This window comes from Elephantulus edwardii, unplaced genomic scaffold (assembly GCF_000299155.1).
Source record: "Elephantulus edwardii isolate Elephantulus edwardi_28Jun2011 unplaced genomic scaffold, EleEdw1.0 scaffold00197, whole genome shotgun sequence".
NCBI lineage: Eukaryota > Metazoa > Chordata > Mammalia > Macroscelidea > Macroscelididae > Elephantulus > Elephantulus edwardii.
Window position 1 is genome coordinate 5,354,373 of NW_006399947.1, and position 21,610 is coordinate 5,375,982.

The 21,610-nt window shown below is 34.8% G+C and overlaps 1 protein-coding gene across 1 annotated transcript in view; it reads left to right on the top strand.

Annotated features, from left to right (window-relative positions):
- The first annotated feature begins 10,826 nt into the window (after positions 1 to 10,826).
- Positions 10,827 to 21,610, top strand: part of GABRA1 (gamma-aminobutyric acid (GABA) A receptor, alpha 1) — a 78,779-nt gene continuing 67,995 nt past the window's right edge. Inside the window, exons 1-3 of the mRNA XM_006897046.1 lie at positions 10,827 to 11,057; positions 13,418 to 13,506; positions 16,750 to 16,859. Of these exons, the coding sequence (XP_006897108.1) occupies positions 13,433 to 13,506; positions 16,750 to 16,859 (184 nt within the window). The 5' untranslated portion in view covers positions 10,827 to 11,057; positions 13,418 to 13,432. The remainder of the gene's footprint in view (positions 11,058 to 13,417; positions 13,507 to 16,749; positions 16,860 to 21,610) is intronic.

Sequence of the window (21,610 nt, forward strand, 5' to 3'; positions counted from 1 at the left end):
ACAATGACTAAGGAGGATAGAAGGAGAATCGATTCCTTTGAGCTGTGGTGCTGGAGAAGAGTATTAAGGGTACTATGGACTGCTAGGAAAACAAAAATATTCATCCTGGAAAGGGTCAAATCAGGCTGCTTCTTGGAGGCAAGGATTCTAAGGCTCCGACTGATATACTTTGGACATGTTGCACGGAGGGACAGGTCCTTGGAGAGGCACATCATGCTTGGTAGGGTAGAGGGACAGCACAGAAGGGGAAGGCCCCCTATGAGTTGGATTGATTTAGTGATTGGGGTAATCAGGATGGGTGTGTTGGAGACAGTGCGATTGGCACAGGACAGAGCAGAGTTTAGGGCTGTTGTACATAGGCTCGCTATGAGTAGCAGATGACTCAACGGTACATAACAACAACAAGAACAAACTTTCAAAAAGCTGATAACACATGTGCTTTGAAATAATTTCAGGAAACATAAATATTTTAAGAATTTAATTTAGGCTCTTTTTTTCCTTTTCTTAAATAATCCTTGGATGGTGCAAACAGATACATATTGGTTTTGTAGAATCTACCCAAAGGTGTCTTTGAAGAAAAGATTGCTAATCTACTTTTAGAGTCTTAACCTTGAAAACCCTCTGGAGTACAGAGTTACTTTGTAATACATAAAGTCTGAGTTTTAATCAACAAAATAGCAACTCATCGACTCACTATTGACCTTGTTGTGTACCTTGAATCAAAACCTAACCATAGCTGACTTGCCAGCAGGTTTTTAGAGGCAATAAATTATATGAGAGGAGATTGCCCATCTTTCTCCTGCAGCTGATGGATTTGAACTATATGTCTTTGGGTTCACAGCACAATTCCTTACCACTGAACCACCAGAGTTCAATCAACCTGCAATGTGCAGAAAACCTTGCTTATTGATCTCTGGTAGCTGAGTCCATAAGGAGATATACAGATAAAACAAATGTAGTTCAAATCTACTAGTAGCTTTTGGGTGAAAGATGATAAGTTTAATCTCCTTTCATGCAATTTATAAATTCTTATAAAGTGTCTCCTATGAATCAACTTCTATTCAATTGCAATAAATGAATTAATGTTGTCCGAGTGTCTCTTAACAGTGAATACCGAAGTCTAAAACTTTCAGTGTGGATTACATCCCAACACAAAGAAAACACACAATAATTTTGTAACCCATCTAATAAGCAACATCAAAATAAATGGAGAAAATTTTTGAAGCTGTTGAGGTCTAAATTTACTTGGATTCATAATCAAAACTCGAAGGGGTGAGGAAATTGCTGTATTTTGTTATGCAAATATGTTGTAAAAGACTTCTTAAAAATGTTAAAGAGCAAAAATATAATTTTGATGAATGTTTCTTAAATACAGACCTTAGCCATGGCATTTCTAATCCCTTCATATGGATTTGAAAGCTAAACAATGAATATGGGAAATAGTAAAAGATTGATGTTTTGAATGACAAAAAATTAAAGCAATCTGTCTTTGAAGAAGTAAAGCCAGACTGCCTCTGAAAAGCAAAGATTTACAAATTTCTTTACATTTATTTTGGATATCTTGTCAGCTGACTCTCTAGCAGATTTTCAGAGGCCATAAATCACACAGGAAGAGATGGCTCATCTTTCTCCTGCAGAGCAGCTGGTGAATCCCAACTATGTACCTTTGGTTAACAGTCCAGTTACATATCACTAAGCCATGTAATTCCTAGTCAGGGTTAAAATTCATTGTCTAATGAAGTAGGTCCTAAGAACTTGCACAGCTAATACAAAAGCAATACCTCTTTAATGGTTTGAATAAAAAAAATGGAGATGGACAATCTTCACCTGGATTTTAGTCCCTAAAAGCCCATTAGATGGTCAGATATGAGTTGGTTCCAACTTGATAGTAATTGAGTTAGGTTAATTGAGTTAGATTGAATAACAGCATTTGACTTTACAACATTATAAAGAGTGACACGAGCCTTCAAATTTCAGTTCACTCTATCATTTGTTTAAATTCAATTTAATTAGTAGTCTACTGTATGTCAAGATCCTAGTTTTGAAGGAATATAAGCTATGGCAAATAGTAAACTTCAAAAGAGCCAAGTTGCAATGTGGGGGAAATAATGGCTGAGTCAGACTTCTAATCCCTTCATAAAGGGGAACTGTCCCCATCAGTAACATCCATATCAGCAAATATACAGCTGCTCCATCAGACAGATCATTACCCCTGCTCTTTTACCTATTTCTTCCAATCATTTGGATTTAATATTGATTTTTGACTCATAGGCTTTACTCACATTTGTGATACTAAGAGTAAATCATTTTAAGAAAATAAGTTGGGGAGTGGGAAATGCAAAGAATATCTCACAGTGCATGTCTGGGCTTAGTCCAGCAGTCTCAAGCCAGAATAACAGCAAAACACAATTCCTTAATTAGTAAAAGTCCTGGTTACAGTTCAGCAACACAAATTCAAGAAGCTTCTGGTTTCCTCAATCATCCAGCAAGGTTTGCCTCAGAACAGTTTCAAGTTGGCTTCTCCTTAAATCATCTGGCTAGCAAAATATTTCACAAACCAGCACAAATGCAAGAAGCTTCAGGTTATACCCTACCACAGTCTCTCCTTAGCAATACCACAGTCCTACCACTGTCTCTCCATGGCCACAGTCTCTCCACATCTCTCCACTACTGTCATTGCTGGTATATCACTTTGACCAGGATCCTGCTCCCTCTTATTCTCACTACAGTCTTTCTCCAGTCTCCCTAAAGCCTTGCTGCCTAGTGTGGAAAGCATTCTCTCTCTCTTATCCTAGTCCCACAGCTTTTGACGATTTGTAAGACCATGTGTTTGTGATTAAGGGAGCTGGAGACCAGAGGGGGCTAATGTAATGGCTGCAAAAGCCAACATTTGAGACAACATTGCACAAATTACTTGTTTTCAAAATTTAGCTTAATATTTTTCAAAAGCAATTATGTATTGTCATCTTTGAAGTATAAAGACAATTAAGTGTATCTTCATTTACCATCATGATTCTTTCCATTATGTTGTGCATAATCTATATTTATGATGGTAAAACTTTAACTTATTTATATCAATGGTTTCTGTACCAAATCCTAGCATCTGTATGTAACAGTATATATTTCTGAGAATTACTGAGGTTTTTCATTGCTTCAAGTGAAATTGCTCAGAGTACTTATCACTTACCTTGAAAATTCTTTAGTGCTACTCTGAAACAGATATATAGATTCAAATTTAAGCTGAGAAATATCCCCATGTGATAAATATTGGTATAAATGTAAGTTATATTTTGAAAAATAGTTGAAAGGGGTTTGGGCCTGCTCCTTGGAGGCAAGAATTCTGAAGCTTAATTTGACATACTTTGATCATGTTGCAAGGAAGGATCAGTCGTTGGAGAGGGATATGATGCTTGGGATGGTGGAGGGACAGGACAAGAAAGGAAGACTCTTGATGAGTTGGATTGATTCAGTGACTTGGGTAATGGAAGTAGATGTGTCAGAGAAAATAAGATTGGCACAAGATAGAGCAGGGTTTAGGGCTGTTGTACATAGGGTCGCTATGAGTTGCAGGAGATTTGATGGCATATAACAACACTACCAGAAAATGTTACAAATTACAGGGGGAAAATTAAATCAGTCTTATTCCTACATTTACTGAAATAATATTAATTACATTTGAACATATACTTATGAATAATTATAATAAAAATGCTGCTACAGCTAAAAATACTTTTTCATTTTATCACAAACCCAATTAGTATATTCATCAAGAATTGGGAACTATCGGCCAGATGGGGCATTAGCGTCTTAATTCTTGATCTTTTTCTACTAAATCCCTACATTTTATATCCTTTCCACAAATCCTATAGCCATTCAGGGCCTGACAAATTATTTTTTTAACTTAATTTAATGTTCTCTTTTGTGCCTTATGCTTTCAAACAAATATATAAAGGCATCTGTGCAATAGGATGATGAGGCCACACTAAAATCTTCAACTATTCTATTCTCATCTTTCCAGATGATCTTGCATATACTAACTGCACAGATTTTGTACCAATATGCCTAAATTTAATTGTAACATGCAATCTTTCTAAATTTATTTTTTAAATCAGGTTGTTTTGCTTTTTTACCCTAGATAATAATTGTTACTGACTAAATATCTAGGTGATTTGTCTACTTTAACTAAGAAATAATATGAAAGTGCATAGCTATAGTTTCACAGAGGTTGCACATAAAGATGTACATACATAAATGCATGAACACAAGTTAAGTTTATCGAGGCACACACACGCATTCTGAGTGCCCTAATTTTACCATAAAATACAAACTGTATTATTTCTTAGACCAATCATTCTTTAAATATGTAATCTAGAAAAGCAATAACATTTTAAGAAATCATGTTTCTTTTGTTCATTTTATCTTGATGTAAATTGGCATCCTTGAGTTGTCAACAGAACCTCGAGAATCCAAAAGGTTTATCCAAACTTAGGAAAATCATTGGTTTTTATTTGCACTTAGAAAATAAATTCTTATTTTCACCTGTTGCCTTAATCTTTTCCTCTAAACAAATAAGTGTTTTCCTGCCTAGTTGATGCATTTGACATCTTTGAAAAAAAAGATTTTAGAATAAAATGGTCAAATCTAGGTTATGCATGAGTTGCTAATGAACTACAACAGAAAAAAATGAATATTGGCCTACTTACATGACAAATTAATTTTACAATCTTTTTCTCATATTTGAGTATTGATTTGACTCTTCTTAAAACTTACGAAAATATAGAATGGAAGTCAATAGCTGAGTGTAGTAGCTGTAGATGGAACGTTCACCGGGTCGTTGTCACATTGTACTGCATGTTCTTTACATTTTTCTACTTTGAAATGGGTGACAAGCATTCTAAGATGGGTGAAAAGAAATAATGTTTTTTCCTCAGAAAATCAGAGAAAAAAAATACATGCATCTAGATTGAAAATGATATGAGGGGTAACATGTTGCAGTACTTTGTCTGATAATGGAAAGTTTAGTTTCAGGTATACCTTATGCAAAATGTGGATGCTACTATCAGTAGTAAGAAATACGTGAACATGCTCTTACAATACTGGATAAAGTATATATTTGTTGTAAGACAAAAGTGGAATAGTTTCCTGGAAACTTAGTTGTTATGAACTATTCATATATGTTTTGCTACGTATAGCTACAATCAGTTTATAAAGCTTACTATTTTATTTTATACTTCAGAATATGAGGTTCAGAACAGTTTAGTAGCTTCCACAAGGGAAAACCATTATTAATTCAGTGACTTCAGGTGTTCCAATCCATGTCTGATCATTCACTGTGCCATACTAGAGGTTCTACTTCAAAGATAAATCTCACATCTTTAAACTTCCCAAAGTGGCTAGGGTTCACAATCTCTAGGTTCTTTCAGAGTATTGTGATTCAAGCATGAGCACGTAAGTGTTTGTCTTTGATTTAACTCTGCTTAAAATATTTTTAAGTATGTTGAATTGCCAAACTAGATTTCCACCATGAAGAAAGAAATATGTCTAGTATCCCTGATGGTAAAAGTATCTATGCAAAGTCATAAAATAGACTCTACTGGATAAATGGCATTTTTCTCATGAGTTATTATTTTAATCTCAAGTACAAAAAACTTGGAATCCCTCTAGACGTCGTTGTTGTTGTTTTTAGTTGCAGTTAAGTCACCTGTAACTCATAGCTGTCCTGTGAACAACATATCTGAACTTTGCTCTCTGTCACACTCAAGCTCATTTGGTTAAGTCACCATGTCAATACATTGTATTGAGCATCTTCTTTCACTGACCTTTGCCTCGAGATATGCTAGTATGAATCATTAAGCTAAGATGGTTAGCATTATATTTAGGACAACTTAAAAAGTAGGACTAATTAAATAAGCACAGCAAAGCTCTTCTATGTAAATATTTAGGCATTTAACTTCAGCCTATTATGTTGTTGTTGTTGTTGTTATGTGACGTCAAGTTGTTTGCGACTCATAGTGACCCTATGTACAACAGCCCTAAACCCTGCTCTATCCTGTGCCAATCGCACTGCCTCTGACACACCCATCCCAATTAGCACAGTCACGGAATCAATCCATCTCATAGAGGGTCTTCCCCTCTTGTGCCGTCCATCCACCCTCCAAAGCATGATGGCCCTCTCCAAGGACCTGTCCCTCCTTGCAACATGCCCAAAGTATGTCAGATAAAGCCCCAGAATCCTTGCCTCCAAGGAGTAGCTTGGTTTAACCCTCTCCAGGATAAACCTGTTTGTTTTCTTGGCAGTCCGTGGTACATTCAATACTCTTCTCCAGCACCACAGCTCAAAAGCATCAATTCTCCTTCTGTCCTCCCTAGTCATTGTCCAACCCTCTGGTGGATAACAAGTGATTGCAAAGACCATGGCCTGTATCAGGCGCACCTTAGTCTCCAGAGAGACACCGTTGCTCTTGAGTACTTTAGAGAGGTCCCTAACCACAGACATTGCCATTGCAGTATGTTTTTTGATTTCCTGGCTGCTGGTGCCAAGAGTGTTGACCGTGGAGTCAAGCAAACTGAAGCTGTGAACAATCTCAATCTCTTCAACATCCATCCTGATGCTACCAATTGGTCCAGTGGTGAGAATCTTTGTCTTCTTGACATTGAGCCTCAGTCCATATTGAAGGCTGCCATCCTTGACCCTCTGCAGCACATGCATAAGGTCCTCCTCAGTTTTAGCAAGCAGGGTTGTATCATCTGCATAACACAGATTGTTAATAGATCTTCCACCAATCCTGACACCACAATTCTCCTAATAGAGCCCTGCCTCTTGGATAATCTGCTCTGCATATAGGTTGAAAAGGTATGGAGACAGGACACATCCCTGGCATATACCCTTTCCAATTTTGAACCATGCAGTGATACCCTGCTCTGTTCTGACTACTGCCTCTTGGTCCAAGTATAGGTTTCGTATTAGCACAATTAAATGTTCTGGGATTCCCATTCTTCTCAGAGTCAGCTACAGTTTGTTATGATCCACACAATCAAATGCCTTTGCATAATCAATGAAACACAGACGTTCTTCTGGTATTCCCTGCTTTCAGCCAATATTCATCTAACATCAGCTACAATATCCAGCCTGTTATATAGATTGGTAAACCATACTTCATAATATGATAACACTAACATATAGTTAAGTGTCTGGATCTCAAAAAATATAAAAGCGATTTTAAAGACTGCTTTATCTCTAGTCTCATTAAAAGCTTAATTGGTATTTTACCATTTTTACGTGACTCTTTTCCTCCTTTATCACAAATTATTTTATAAATGATAAAAGCCACACTGAATACGTGAGAACACACTTGCTATTTTTTTTTTCTCATTTAGTTCACATTTAGTTGGAGAAGTAAAAGCTTTTTTTTCTGTTGAATAGAATCAGTACAACTTCTTCAATTAGGTCAGGGCTTCCTGCCATTTAAAATTGACAGAAAAAGCAAAATGTTCCAGACTGCAACAGTAGAAATAGCGCTATTAGGCCTCACCAGGAACCCTGCTCCTTGATTTGACCTCAAATACCTTCTGCCCAGAGTTGGTGCATGTGTGGAGGGTCTTGGCTATTGAACTTACTAGACATAAGGAACATAATCGGGCCTCTAAAATAAAAAGTGGTCTTGATCCTGTGTTACAGTCTGCAGTCTGAATCACTCATCAGAAGAATGATTTGTGATGAACAATTTTGTGTGTGTGTATGTGTGTGTGTAACTGGTTTAAATAAAAGTTTACAACTTTATGGTAAGAAAACAATAACATAGAAGAGAATAAATTTTGAAATCAGAACAGATGGGTTTGCATCCTACCACTGATATTCAGTAGCTGTGAGATTTTTGGCAAGTCTCTTGATCTCTTTAATTGATAATTCACATATTGGTTCATGAAATAGAGGTATTAAGACTATAAATCACAGACTTGAGTTGAGAATTCACTGGAATCATTTAGGCAAATATGCTAGCACATTACTTGGCACCAAGTAAACACTTTTATGAATGTAGCTATTGTCATTTCATGGCTATCATTATTGAAATAACTTAATTCAAAACAAGTACACACATACTTTGAATTGATTTATTACTTTGTATAAAGGAAAATATGTGGATAATGTCAATTACTAAGTATTCCATGTAACAGATCAATACAAAACAAGTCAATTTCATTTCATTAATTTCTTGCTTTTTATCTTTGTGTTATGTGTATATCTTAGTAAGATGTCATTTGGAAAATAAACCCACTCATAATTTTAGAGTTGTCATTATTGGTTTTGGTCTAGAGAACTTGCCCATACTTTCATACTTTATTTATGGAGATTAGAGATGTCCCAAAGCAATTAAAATATATGTCTGAAATTCTTCATGATGTCCACAGAGAATTCTCAAGAAAATATTATTTGTTAATTGTTTTAAGATAGAATCATAGTATGGATATTTTCATATACTCACTACAGTTTCAGCACAATCTAATTTTTATTTCTTGGCCTTAAAATGTATGGAAATGTTGTGAAATTTTATCTTTCTGTCAGTAATAAAACACTTTCAGACCATAGCAAAATATGATTAGCATTTTTTTCTCAAACACCATTATTCAAATGATAGAGTTTAGGTGACTGTGTGAGCAAAATCATAATTAGTAAAGTCATTTAGTTGTATATCATTATATATTGAATAAGAATACATTCTCAGTTTTATAAAGGATGTTAAAAGGGGTTTTGTCACATTATATAGGATAAAAAAAAATCATACCTGACTTAAATATTTCATTACTGTTTGTCTTGGTCTGAAACAAAATAAAACAAACAAGCCAATAAATTTTAAAAATAACCAATGCACTGCTGGAAGTTTTAACTTATGCCTTCAAGGCCCTATTGAGGACAATATTACTAAAAAATTAGAATAAGCATGGAAAGATAACTATTAAGTTAAAATTAAGTTATTATATACCAGAGAAGTTGAAATGTTTGTTCAATGATTACTTTAAGAGTATAATGGGGGAAAAGAATATATTGACATTTCTTATTTTTAGTGTATATATACAGCTGCTGCTCAGAAATAAAAATATGACTGAAATGATCTGAAAAGCTCCTTTCGAAAAGTTTAATTTTTTTAAATATTTCCCAATATTACTTGACTTCTATTCTCAGAAATTAATAAACTTCAAGTATTTCGATGATCTTAAATTTCATATCTATTGCCATTTGATTAGTCTCTTAAATTTCAATCATGTTTGCATTGCAGGGTAAGTCCAAGGAACACTTGGAAGGGGACATAGAAAATTCCTAAGCGATGTATAACTGATAATTTAGGTTTGTTTTCTCACCTGCTCAAGTTCCTCACCTATTCGAAGGGCCTCCTCTGCTAGAAATACTCCTGTGAAAAATGGTCAAAAGAGTTCGTTGAAGTTCTGACCCTAACCACCAGAAGTATGGCAGAGCGCACCTACATTCTCTGACTCCTGCAGAGACTGAGCGCTAGTGCTGAAGGGACAGCTCCCAGTGTTTTAAGTAGTGCCATTAAGCACTCCCAAGAAGATAGCACCCTTCTCTCCTCTGCTACATTCATTCACAAAATTAGAGGAGGGAACCACAGTCATCTTTAATTCCTTAGGAATTTAGTTAGAGTGATGTTGAAACACACCCACCTTTCCTTAGTGTGTAATTATTCGTGGGTGGAGGGCCACCAGGGAGGGGGATAAAAGAGAAGAGAGGTGCGGGGATTAAAGCAGGCCTTATACTGAGTTATAAAAAAATATTTCCATCTTCTCTCCGCTCCCATCTTTGCTATCTTGAGAGTGATTGAATTCAAGGCAAGAGAATAGATCAGGAAATGTAGATAGTACTCTCCAACCTAGAAATGATCAGAGTAATTTATCTAAAGTTATAATACTCCTCTTCCTAGGAACTCAGCATGATTCAGATTTAAAGATGCCTGCGTTGTTTTCTGTATTACAGCACGCACATGCAAACAGTTGCCTCCAAAGGCAAAACAACAACAACAACAAAAGCCAAAGAACCCACCAAAACCCCAACAGCTCCTCTCCAAACAAAACGGAAACAAGAGACAACCGGGTTCTGAGCGAGTTCAGAAAATCCTGTTCTGAGCGAGTTCTTCTTGTCCTCTAAGCCACAAATGAAGGTGGGGTGAAAACACTCATAACCTGAGAACGTGTGAATAGACTCTCTAAACCTGGTGGTGAATTCCCTGCAGGCCTGAACTCTTTCCTACCACCCCTCACCATTCGTGACTCGGCAAGACACAGAGACTTAGACACACACATACGTGTGGGAGTGTGTGAGGTAGAGGAGAGTGCGCTCTCCACATGGAGAAGCCTGCATCTCTCTTTCCCTTTCCTAGCTTGCGTTCATTCATATGTATGCAGTGGTTAAATCTTTGATCAAACGTGTAGTTACACTGATCAGTTGTATTTTTAATGGACATACCTTAATATAGGTTGCTCATATAATGCAAGTGTGAAAAGATTCTAAGTGTAGTCTCTGAATCTCTAACCCCTTCTACCCTTTCCTCCCACCCTCCAAGAGGAAAAGCTTGCAGCAGATTGTAAAGGGATTTGAGTCTGCAGCTAGAGAGAAGGGGATTAGGGCCAGAGAAGTGCAAGTTAAATTGTGCTGCATATAAAAAATGGGCGGATTGGTCTTCAGATCGAGAGGCTGGTACCACCTTCCTTTCTAAAATAAAATCTCTCTGGCATGAAGTCACCGCCTATTTCACATCCGGTTTGCCCTGGGACGTATTACTACTGTCTTGGTAAAGAGAAATCTTTTGTTGTATAGCTGCAGATTTGGGTATTGGGAAGCAAATTTGGGTGTGAAATCTTCAGCAAAGGAGCACGCAGAGTCCATGATGGCTCAGACCGAGTGAGTGCGAGGCGGTGCGAGGACGCCCCTCGCTCGCTCGCGCTCCCGGACTCGCAGACGCGCCGGCTCCAGCCTCTCCACGATTCTCTTCTCGCAGACTTTTTCCCCCAGTCGTGAGCGATCCTGTGCCCAGAGGGGGCTCGAGGTAAGTGCGGCTTCGGACCGCGACACACTGAGCTTAGAATATGGTTTTTTTATTTGCTGGAGAGGCAGGGAAGCTATAGGGGAAATAGAAGGGAAAGAGAGAACAGGGCAAGAGGCTGATCCCATAGCAGGTAGAAACAACGAATGTTTTTCTTTCAGGGTGAAAGCCGTAGCAATATAGGAACATTATTTTCTCGTTCTCTCTCTTCATTCATTTCTCCCTTTCTTAGGTATGTTTGAATTTATTCCCCTGGGTGGGTGGTGACATGTTGATTTGGCCCTTTGGTGGGCTTTTTTTGGTGGTTATTTTGTTATTATTATTATTTTTTTTTTTGCTAGGGGGATCTGGGGTAAGGTGGGGAGGGGCACTGGAGCTTCATCTAAAGTTGAGACACTGGGATAGAAAACCTGTCTTGATTTTGGATCTCAGGGAAGGCACTCTTTCACCCAGGCTGCAAAAATGCCTCTTTTCTCCTTTCGGTGAACTGCTGCTGATATCCTCTTTGGTTTAGAGGGTCTCTCATTCTGAACACGAAAAACTCAACTTATTATTTGGTATGAGTGGCGTGGGCTATGGGTGCTCAGTGTGTGGGGTGTGTGTGTGTGTGTGTGTGTGTGTGTGTGTGTGCATTTGGAGGTGGAAAGGCGGCAGCTTAGGGTTTCTTTTAAACTATTATGTTTGTATTTGCAAGAAACTTTCTTACTCAACAACAGGAGTGCCATGATAGGTTTGTTCTACTCTTCCAAAATGTCAGAGGAGGGCAAAAAGCGATGGTGGGTGATCTTGGTGTTTTGTTTTGTTTTGTTTTGTTTTATACCCATAGCATCCTCCCTTTTTTCATGAAGACCAACAAGAAAATGGCAAGGCTAAGAGAAACTGCTGTTCCCTAGTGAAAGATACTGAAGGTTAATGAAAGTGTTAATTATAATTGTGCAATTTAATGCAATATTTTAACATAATGATATTTACCCAGAATTTCTTGCCATATTCAACTCATCTGTGTCAAACTGAGTTACTAAATTAAGTGAAAGCTGTGATGAGACTTATAGTTCTTATCTCTGGATCACTTCACTCTAAACACATTAATTATATTTCATGCTTACATGCTTGTTTGTAATGGTTTTTACTAATTTAAATGGTCCTTGAGAGTGTGGAAAGTATTTGTGTAAAAGTATTTAAAGACATACTACATTTAACTTAATGAAAAAGATTCTTTAAAAGATTTGCAATCCATTATTCAGTAACCCTGCCAAAGACTATAGATTCAGAGTGGTGTTGGCAAATCCCACAAACATTTCTATGTTATAACTAGAACTAAGTAAAGCACAGTCTTTGAAAAAAAAATTGCCAGATCTATTTCTTAGCCAGGTAGTGCACTGTATTCCAAACATTGAATTCCACAAATAGAATGCAAATTCTTTCCTTTCTTAATTTTTCAAGCCCTCCCTACTCCTCCATTCCTCCAGCAACCCACTACCAAGTCTAAATTCAACAATCAGATGATGATTGATTGCACTTTACCTAAGAGGAAAAAAAGATTCTCTTATTCATGCAAGGCAGAGCACTCTAGTTTCCATCTGCTTGAAATGAGGCATTCTTTAGCAGAAACCTGGCAGAATTTGAGAAGCTTTAAAGGATATATGTGGGCATGTTTGTGTGCATTTATGTGTGTGTGGTTTGTGTGTGAGAGGAATCTGCACATGGCTTGACTATAAAGTGTGTCCTTTAGCCTCACAGAAGCATTAGTGAGCATATTTAACAAGCAATCACAGGCAGAGAATATGAGCACGACTTCGGCATTCAACAGTGTGTTTCTTGAGGTTTTAGAAAGGAGATAAATACAGTTGCTTGTAAAATCAAAGCACATGCAGAAATGAAAAATGGGTTCTGCCATCAAAAGCCTGTTAACTTACTCTACCCATCCCCAAGAATGCTCCTCTAATGATAGACACCAACTTAGAGCAAAATGCAATGCACATTTAATCATGGGAACTCAAGAAAGTCAATTTTTTTTCAGTCATAAACACAAGAAGAGAGAGTTCAAACTATGCTGAAATATAAAACCTACAGTAAATCATCTCACAGTATTTACGCTGAAGAACATTCTCACATGAAAGCATTTCAACTTGTATTCTTTTTTAGAAGAAATTAAGACACTAATACATTTCTGAATGAAGAGATGGAAAGGAGAGTGGAGAGTGGATGGTCCAGGTTTCCATTGCTTCCAATGAGGTGTCATATCCCAGTGAGGTCATTTCCTGACTTCAAAGCATTCAACTGAACTGCCTCAGTCAGCCCTAGTGGTTATAACCTGATGTTTCTTGCAAGAGACATTGATCTCCACTTGTTCTACTTTCCAGCTGCACAAGCTCGCGATGAAGAAAAGTCTGGGTCTCTCTGAATATCTTTGGGCCTGGACCCTCCTTCTGAGCACATTGACTGGAAGAAGGTGGGACACTTTATTTTAAATCTGCATGGCAAATTCTGTAACTTTTCATTTTTTTTTTTCCATCAGGGGGAAGACAATTGCCCTTGGATGAATTCATGACTAAGGGAATTCAGAAAACTTAACTGCTAAGTCTAAAAGAGAGTAATAGGGGAAAAAATAATTTTATTTGCATGACACATCACTTAGAGTACACTTTTCCAAGCCTTTGTTAAATAAGGTGCCAATTCAACATATAAGTCTTAAATTGAACTTTTCACTGTTAACTTGAGGTAGAACAAATAATATCTTTTCCTTATTCATAGAAAATTTTATTTCAGTTTATTCCTGTCGGCTCTGAAAGTTAATTTTCAAGCAAAAACATTTATAGTCAGTTGTAAAAATCATTGAGTAATTTAAAATTACACCAAGGTAGTAAGTTTAAAATAATATTTGTAATTTAAAGGTTCTAAGTCTCCACAAACGCACATGTATATTATGTTTTGAATCCATTATTTATCTAACCAAATAGAATATATGCGATACAATTTTTAAAACAATTGGTAATACCAAACTTTTCTAATGAAGCCAATGGTAAGGAAAAAAATAATAGTAAGCTTAACCATACTCAAAATATTTCCTCATAATTGTACTGAAACGTGTAAATGTATTAACAACTTCAGAAAGATCAAATATTCCTCTTTTTTGCTTTTTCATTTCTTGTGTAACTTACTATTTTGCACATAGTAAAATCTTAGACATATTTTGGAAAAAAGGACTCTTCTAAAATGATGTAGAAAGTGAATTTTTCTGAGTTGAAACCGATAGATGGAATGATAGATATTGAAGCTAGGATTTGTTAGATTGAGAAGTTGTATTTTTTAATTATTTCTGTTGTATAAACACAGAAGTTAAATGGTAGACATGAACTTGTAAACAAACAGAAAATACATTATTGTCAGATACTCTTAATTTGAGGAGTTCAATGTTCTTCATTCACTCCATTTGAAAAATTATATGAAGTGTTACTATTGTAATGACCTGTAGATGGAGTTAGTGCACAGTGTTTTATTATATAGTGGTTCATATGGAATCAAAATCAGGTACTGTAACTGACATTTCTCTTGAAATTATACATTAATTTTGGGGGAACCTATTTTGGCATGGATGTATTATACCAAAACCAAAAACTTGGTCCTTATTCCAGGGTTCTTTTCTGGCAATTGTAATTGGGCATGATAAAACAAATAACCATAAAGAAGAACCTGATTAGAAAGTCAAATAAAATAAATAAAATCATCCAAGTTGGTATTGCAGAATTACTGTCATTGGGGGAAGAATCAATGTTTTATTTTGGTTTTTTTTTTTACATATGTAGTCAATGTAAATACAAGGTGTAAATAAAATATATGAGATATAACCAGATAGAAAATCATTATCTGAATGTGATGTAAGTTTTGAAAACATAAAGAATACAATTAAATACTTCTATATTTGACAAATTATGTCAGCAACATGATTATGTTCTGCCCAGTAATTCAAGTAATCTTTTCTAAAATATTTTTCTTTTATTGCTTCATTTCCCTTTAGAACACTTGATCAGATTTTCTCTCACAACTTAAAGTATCCTACTATTTATTTTCCTCCTATATCAAGATGACCTTCCCGTACCCTTGAAAAAATGCATGCATAAGATTGGTTTTGTAACAATGCGTTTTCATAAATAATCGCATCCAGAAAACTCTTTTTGCCTTGCAGTTGTCATCTACAATAGACAACCTTGAATCACAAAGTTCAGTGAACATTTAATTTCAGAAGTTTGCTAAATGAAAATAATGCTTCAAATGTTGGATTCACAAGGACGGAAAATTATCTCATATATTTTACATGCTTAATGTTATTTAATTATAACATTTTTAAATTAAAAATTTTAACAAAAATATCCATTACATTTTCTGATGCAAAGATAATTATTTATGAAACAATATTTGAATTTAAAATTATGTGTCATTTGCATTTCTTGCAACTATAAAACAAGTGGACTCTGTTTCCAAATGTTCTATTTTTCTTATATTTATCAATAACATAAAAACACAACAGTGAAGTCAAAGCATATTAAATGCAGATATTGAAAGTAAAATGGTAATTTTTTAGTTTACACATTCTGTTCACTTTTCACTCATTATTAGAAGTATCATGCAATAGCTCAGAGAGTGTTATCCTAAGGTTGAAAAGTATTTTCTCAAAAGATAATGTAGTTGTCATCCCAATCATTTACAAAATATAATTGAAGAAACATAAGTGTCTTCATAAGATTGATTTAAAGGATACACAAAATTTGAAATATGATCATTATATGATTGAAGTTTAAAAAAAAGAATAATAGGCGATCTAAGGTATGACTTCATTAGTAAAGATTAAACTGAAACAATCACTTGGACATATTAAGATGGAACTAATTTTCTAGTCTGAGTTGAACGAAACTGGGTTATAGATTGAGTTTTGCTCATAGAGAGTTGTGTGATTTAAACAAGCACTAAAACTGGACTCCAGGTTACTAAAACACAAATTGAGCATATTGAAGCTTACCTTTTCCAAAGTCTATACTTTTAAGATTAGAGATGATAAAAAAATCAGCTAAGTTGATAAGAATAAATTATAAAAATTGGTTTATAAATTTTTTATCACTCTAATGCAACCATTTAATTATCCTCAGGATTTAGCCTTGCCTTTTCCACCCATGTAATTATTCTTGATGAATAGCAATCAAAAGAATAAAACAGATAAAAATGAAGTCAATGAAAGCAGAAATGTTGATCTTAGGCTTTTGGTCCATGTTCTCTTACATTAAAAAGAAATAATTAAAAGTATTAATTCTTTTTATATGTACAGATACAAATTCATATATTAAACATTTTGAGATAAGTTTTCTATAACTATTCTTTTTCTCCTGTGCACTAGCATTATTGTTTACCCAGAGAAGTCTGAGTTACAACTTGATATGCCAAAAATTAAAAAAAAAATGAGACAAGTCCACATTTTGTGATCTCCTTTACATATTTAGAGATGTATAACAAGGAATATGCACTTTGTAAGGAAAAAGTATGAGAAAATAGTAAGAATTGGAATATAAAGTCTCTAAATTTACCAGAAAAAATATTTCAAATTAAGATTAAATGGGAAATTTCGGGACGTTTCCTAGGAAGTTTTCTTGGAAAGGTATACTTTAGTCTTCATCCCCATGTATTTTTATTTCATCAATTTCAGCTCTGGGCAGCCCTCACAAGATGAACTTAAAGACAATACCACTGTTTTCACCAGGATTTTGGATCGACTCCTGGATGGCTATGACAATCGCTTGAGACCAGGACTGGGAGGTGTGTTTTATTACTGATTTTCATTTCCAAAGGTTAGCCTTAAACCTTACTGTAAGAGTGTTGTTATTCCTGTAAATGTGAAAATAATATGAATGGCAATGTTTATTTTGGTGATTATTCCTATTTTAAACATATTGATCAATATAAATTCAATTATCCTGATTGTTTTGTACATCTACCTATATGTATTAGAAGGCGGGGAACAATTTCTTATAATGTCATCAAAGAAATGTTACATTAATGTTATAATCACAATATTTTGTGCATAATGATTTGATTATACAGGAAAAACAATGGTGGTAATATTACCCTTTTCAACCTAAGTACAGCATTTTCTTCAGTATTGGTGCTAAGGTCAAATAGAGTCTGTAAACTTAAACATTTGCTATAGAATATTGAATATTGTCCTCTTACATTGTATGAGATGCCACTATCCCTAGATTAAAAAAAGGCAAATTAGAGACATTTATTCTTGTTTTCTTTAAACTCATTTATTTGAATTGAAATATTTAATATTTCTTCATGTATCAATTAATTAACTATACTTCCAAAAGTATTGTACTTGGGAAGATCTTGCTTACTTATATATTACACATACACACACACATGCACACACACGCACATACGAAATAAGAGTAGTTTGTTACAAGCATTGCACAACTATTTGAATAACATACTCAAACTGTTGTAGGTTCAACAAAAACTAATTGAGTCAAAGCACAATGTTGATTTTAAAGTAAAGCAAGTGAAGTGATAAAAGAAAATGAATCATTTTTTTTAATGAAAAAGGAAGCCATGGTTAGTTTGTGATTCCTAACTATAAATTATGCTCTACCATTTCAGAATCAAAGATAAGGCTATTTAGTAAAAAGATTTAAACAGCATTTAAATAGTACTTTTGAGAGAGTTAGCCCTTTTTTGCCTTAGGTAACTCAGACATACGTAGTTAAAAAACCTAAGAATTTAAAATTTGGTTTGACAGCTAAATGATGACATATATTTACAGTCACATACAAATACTTTGGACAGCATCATCTGCCATCACAAACCTCTCCAGAAAGTGCTAAAGAGAAGAATATATGTGTAAAGACTAAGATATTCCTGATCTAAGCCACAGTGTTTTCAACTGATTCCTATGCACCTGGAAGGTGGACTGTGAATAATGATGACAGAAGAAGGAAGAAGAGATGTTTTTTAATCATAATATTACCAAAGAATACTGAATATCCCATGGAAATCCAAAAGAAAAATAAGTCTGTCTGAGAAACTGCAAATAGGGTGCTCCTTAGAGGCAAAGAGGGTGAAACTTCATCTCAAAAAACAGTATTTTGTAAAGAGGGACCAGTCTTTGGGAAAAGACATTAGATTTGGAAATATAGAAGGTCAAAGAGAGTAATATCCTCAACAAGATGAATTGACACAATAACAATTAGCTCCAGAATATCAGAGGTGTGAGGATGGTGCAGGATAGGACAAGTTTCCAGGAAAGCAATTTTAGATTCCTAAAATTGGAACATATTTCAAAGTAAAGTTGGAATTTTTAAAAAAGGGATAAGCAATCAAGATAAGTTAGCTTTAAAAATGCTAGACTCTCAACTATATTGATAGAAATTTTCTACTTCCTTAACTGACCCTCTCCTTCCTAATACATAGGGAGATTTGATGGCTCTTTGGTAAAGAATTGTGTTGTCCACTCAAACGTATGCAGTTTGAAAACACTTGTAGCTCTGCAGAAGAAATATAGGCAATCCTAGAGCACATCCAAAACTTAATCTTAAGGCTAGTTTAAGAAATTATGTTTCAACTATATATATGAACATTCTAATAATTATCTCTGCATAGTTTTTACTCAGTTAAAGAGTTAAACACACACATTTTCTCAAACACAGTTTGATTTTATGTATGTATGTGTTTGGAGCATGAATGGCATTCACTTCCTAAATAACATGCCTCCAGAAATTCTATGAACTTTGATAAATGTAGATAGTTGTAGAGGGGCTTTAGACCTTTTGTTCATAGGGTTGCTATGAGTTGTGCTCAACTCAAAGGTAATCAATAACAACAAGAGAGAGAGAGAGAGTTGTGCTCAACTCTAAGGCAACCAACAACAATGAGAGAGAGAGAAAGACAGAGAGAGAGAGAGAGAGAGAGAACAAGAGAGAGACAGAGTCATGCTCAACTCTAAGACAATCAACAGAGAGAGAGACACAGAGATATAGAGACAGAAAGAGACTCTGCAGAAGGATGGGCGATCAACTGCCTCTTCAGCTATGGGTTGGTTCTGACTCTATGGTATACAACAACTCTCTCTCTCTCTCTCTCTCTGTATATATATATTTCCCTCCTTGGAGAGCAAGTGACATGTTGATGACTGCTCATGTCTAATCCATTGTGTAGAGTACTTCTTTGATAAATGTGTGTATTATGGTTTTCTATAAAGCATGGGCTAAGCAAGAACCACTTTAATGAATCCCTCATACACTTGTATACCTAGACCACAAGACCCTTTGACCTTGAGAATTCTTAGAATAGTCTGAAAATGCTCGAAAAGCTGAATTTTAAGACCTGAGATAGTGGTAGAAGTTTTTCAAAGAAATAAGCACATTAATCCATATTTAAACCTTTCTAGTTTGCTATATTTATTATATATTTTGCTTTGTTTATTATATATTTAGTCTCAGAGAAACGACCAAAGAGTGAACATGCACTTAAAGAACAGAGTAAGTTTCCAGAGCAAGCATCTTCTTTTTAGACTAAAATCTTCTTTTTAAACTGTTAAAGAAGTGGAGAAAACAAAGACTTGGGAAAATTGAAGAAGAATGTACGTTAATATTTCTTTGAGATAAATTTTAAAAATATTTATCTGATTTCAGAAAATATAATGTTATAATATACTACAATTAAATATTATTTCTTTAAGATTTATGAAAAGCATTAATTCTTTAAAATTTACATTAAATTTACCTTATTCTTACATCATTGGACTTCATTTTATTAGTTTCAATGGGTTCTTGTATTTATCTTTTTAAAATCAGCAACAATGTTTAAGTACACTTTAAAATGTCTTTCCGGTATTAAAAAAATGTAGTTTAAATAGTAAATATAGACTCAGATGGGTTTTAAAGCATTATAACTTATAGATTCAGTGAAAACTTTATATTGCTATCATAGGTGGCTATAGAATGAAATTACTTAATAACTCATTCAGCCAAAATGAAATAATTTTATTTTTTTTAATCCAAAGATTTAAGTCTGTCATTGCAAAATGCCCCTTTTGTATTATGTAAGTATTTTTCTCAAGGTGCAAAGGACATATTTTGTTTGAAGGACATATTCAAGATATCACTATTGTTTTATAAAGGGTATACTTTCCTTCTTCACTTTTTGTTGAAACTGGGGTAATCTCTTGAAAATGTAAAGGGCACAAAAACAGAGAAACAAAAACTATTCCCATAGAGTTGATGTAACTCATGGTCACCATCCATTGTTAAAGAGGCTATGAATAATAAGGGGTTCAAACCGTTGCTTTTTTCTGTTGGCAACTGAACACATAGCACACCATACCACTAGGAATGCATAAAGGGGCCTAATCTCGCTCTTATTTTTTTTTCCATGACACTAGTATAGTTTTATAAAAATAAGAACTCCAAATGTCCTCAGCAGTTTGGACCTGTGATAAACTGAGTTTGTTAATAATGAAAGAAATTCCTTTAGATGAAAGATCATTATGTTCTTTTGTTCAAAAACTCACCCTGCGTCAGAATGTATTGCAGTACTCTTGGAGATTGTGATTGTGTGTGTGTGTGTGTGTGTGTGTGTGTGTGTGTGTGTGTGTGTCCTATTCCTGAAAAATAGAAATAACCTGATTAACCCAGATGATAGGAACCAATTTTCAGATGTTGTAACACACTGTTTGAAAAATCTACCTGTCAGGGTCAAAAATCTTTTTGAGCAAGTGAAAATAATAATGTCTTAGAAGAGATTTTTCTTTTTGAGATAGTGAAGATAAGTAATTAGAATGTATGGTAAACTTATAATTAACATAGAACTTGTGGTGACATAGTCCACAGTGTGTTATGCTGTTTACCAAAAGTCTAGTGTATCTTCAGTGGTTGGAATCCACCAGCCACTTCTTGGGAGTAAGGTGGTCAGTCCTCTCCAATTAAGGTAACCCAAGCTGTTAGTTTATGTACTTCTCCACTCATTCACCTGGGTATGCCCTATGATTATCACATTCTATTTCATGAGAAGAGAGTCTTATTCCTATTATTTGTGAATTCTGTCATTATTAGAAAACAAGTAGATGGCCTATCCCTTCAGTATTGTTATATGGCTGTTTTTACATAACTGAAATTCTACAACGGGTACACACAATATGATGTGTTAAAGTTAACAAAAAAGTCATCATTTTGATCAAGATTTATACAGACTGTAGGAAAATCATTCCTCCAGCAGAGGAATGTTTGACTTCTCTAAAAGTTAAGGTCCTACTCATGTTACAAATGAGATAAATTTTTGCTAAAGTAAACTTTACCTTTTACTTTAGAAGAAGCTTTTATCTTCTTTGTTATTGGAATTTCAAGACATGTTGGAATAAGTTAAATACCTTGAGACTGTAGTATGGTCAACAGGCATAATTAAATAATTTAACATATATATAAACTAGAGAATGTCAACCAAGTAGTCTAAAGTGTGTCTGGAAATTAGACCAGCTTGTTAATAGTAAAGAAAAACAGAGAATAAGTATATCA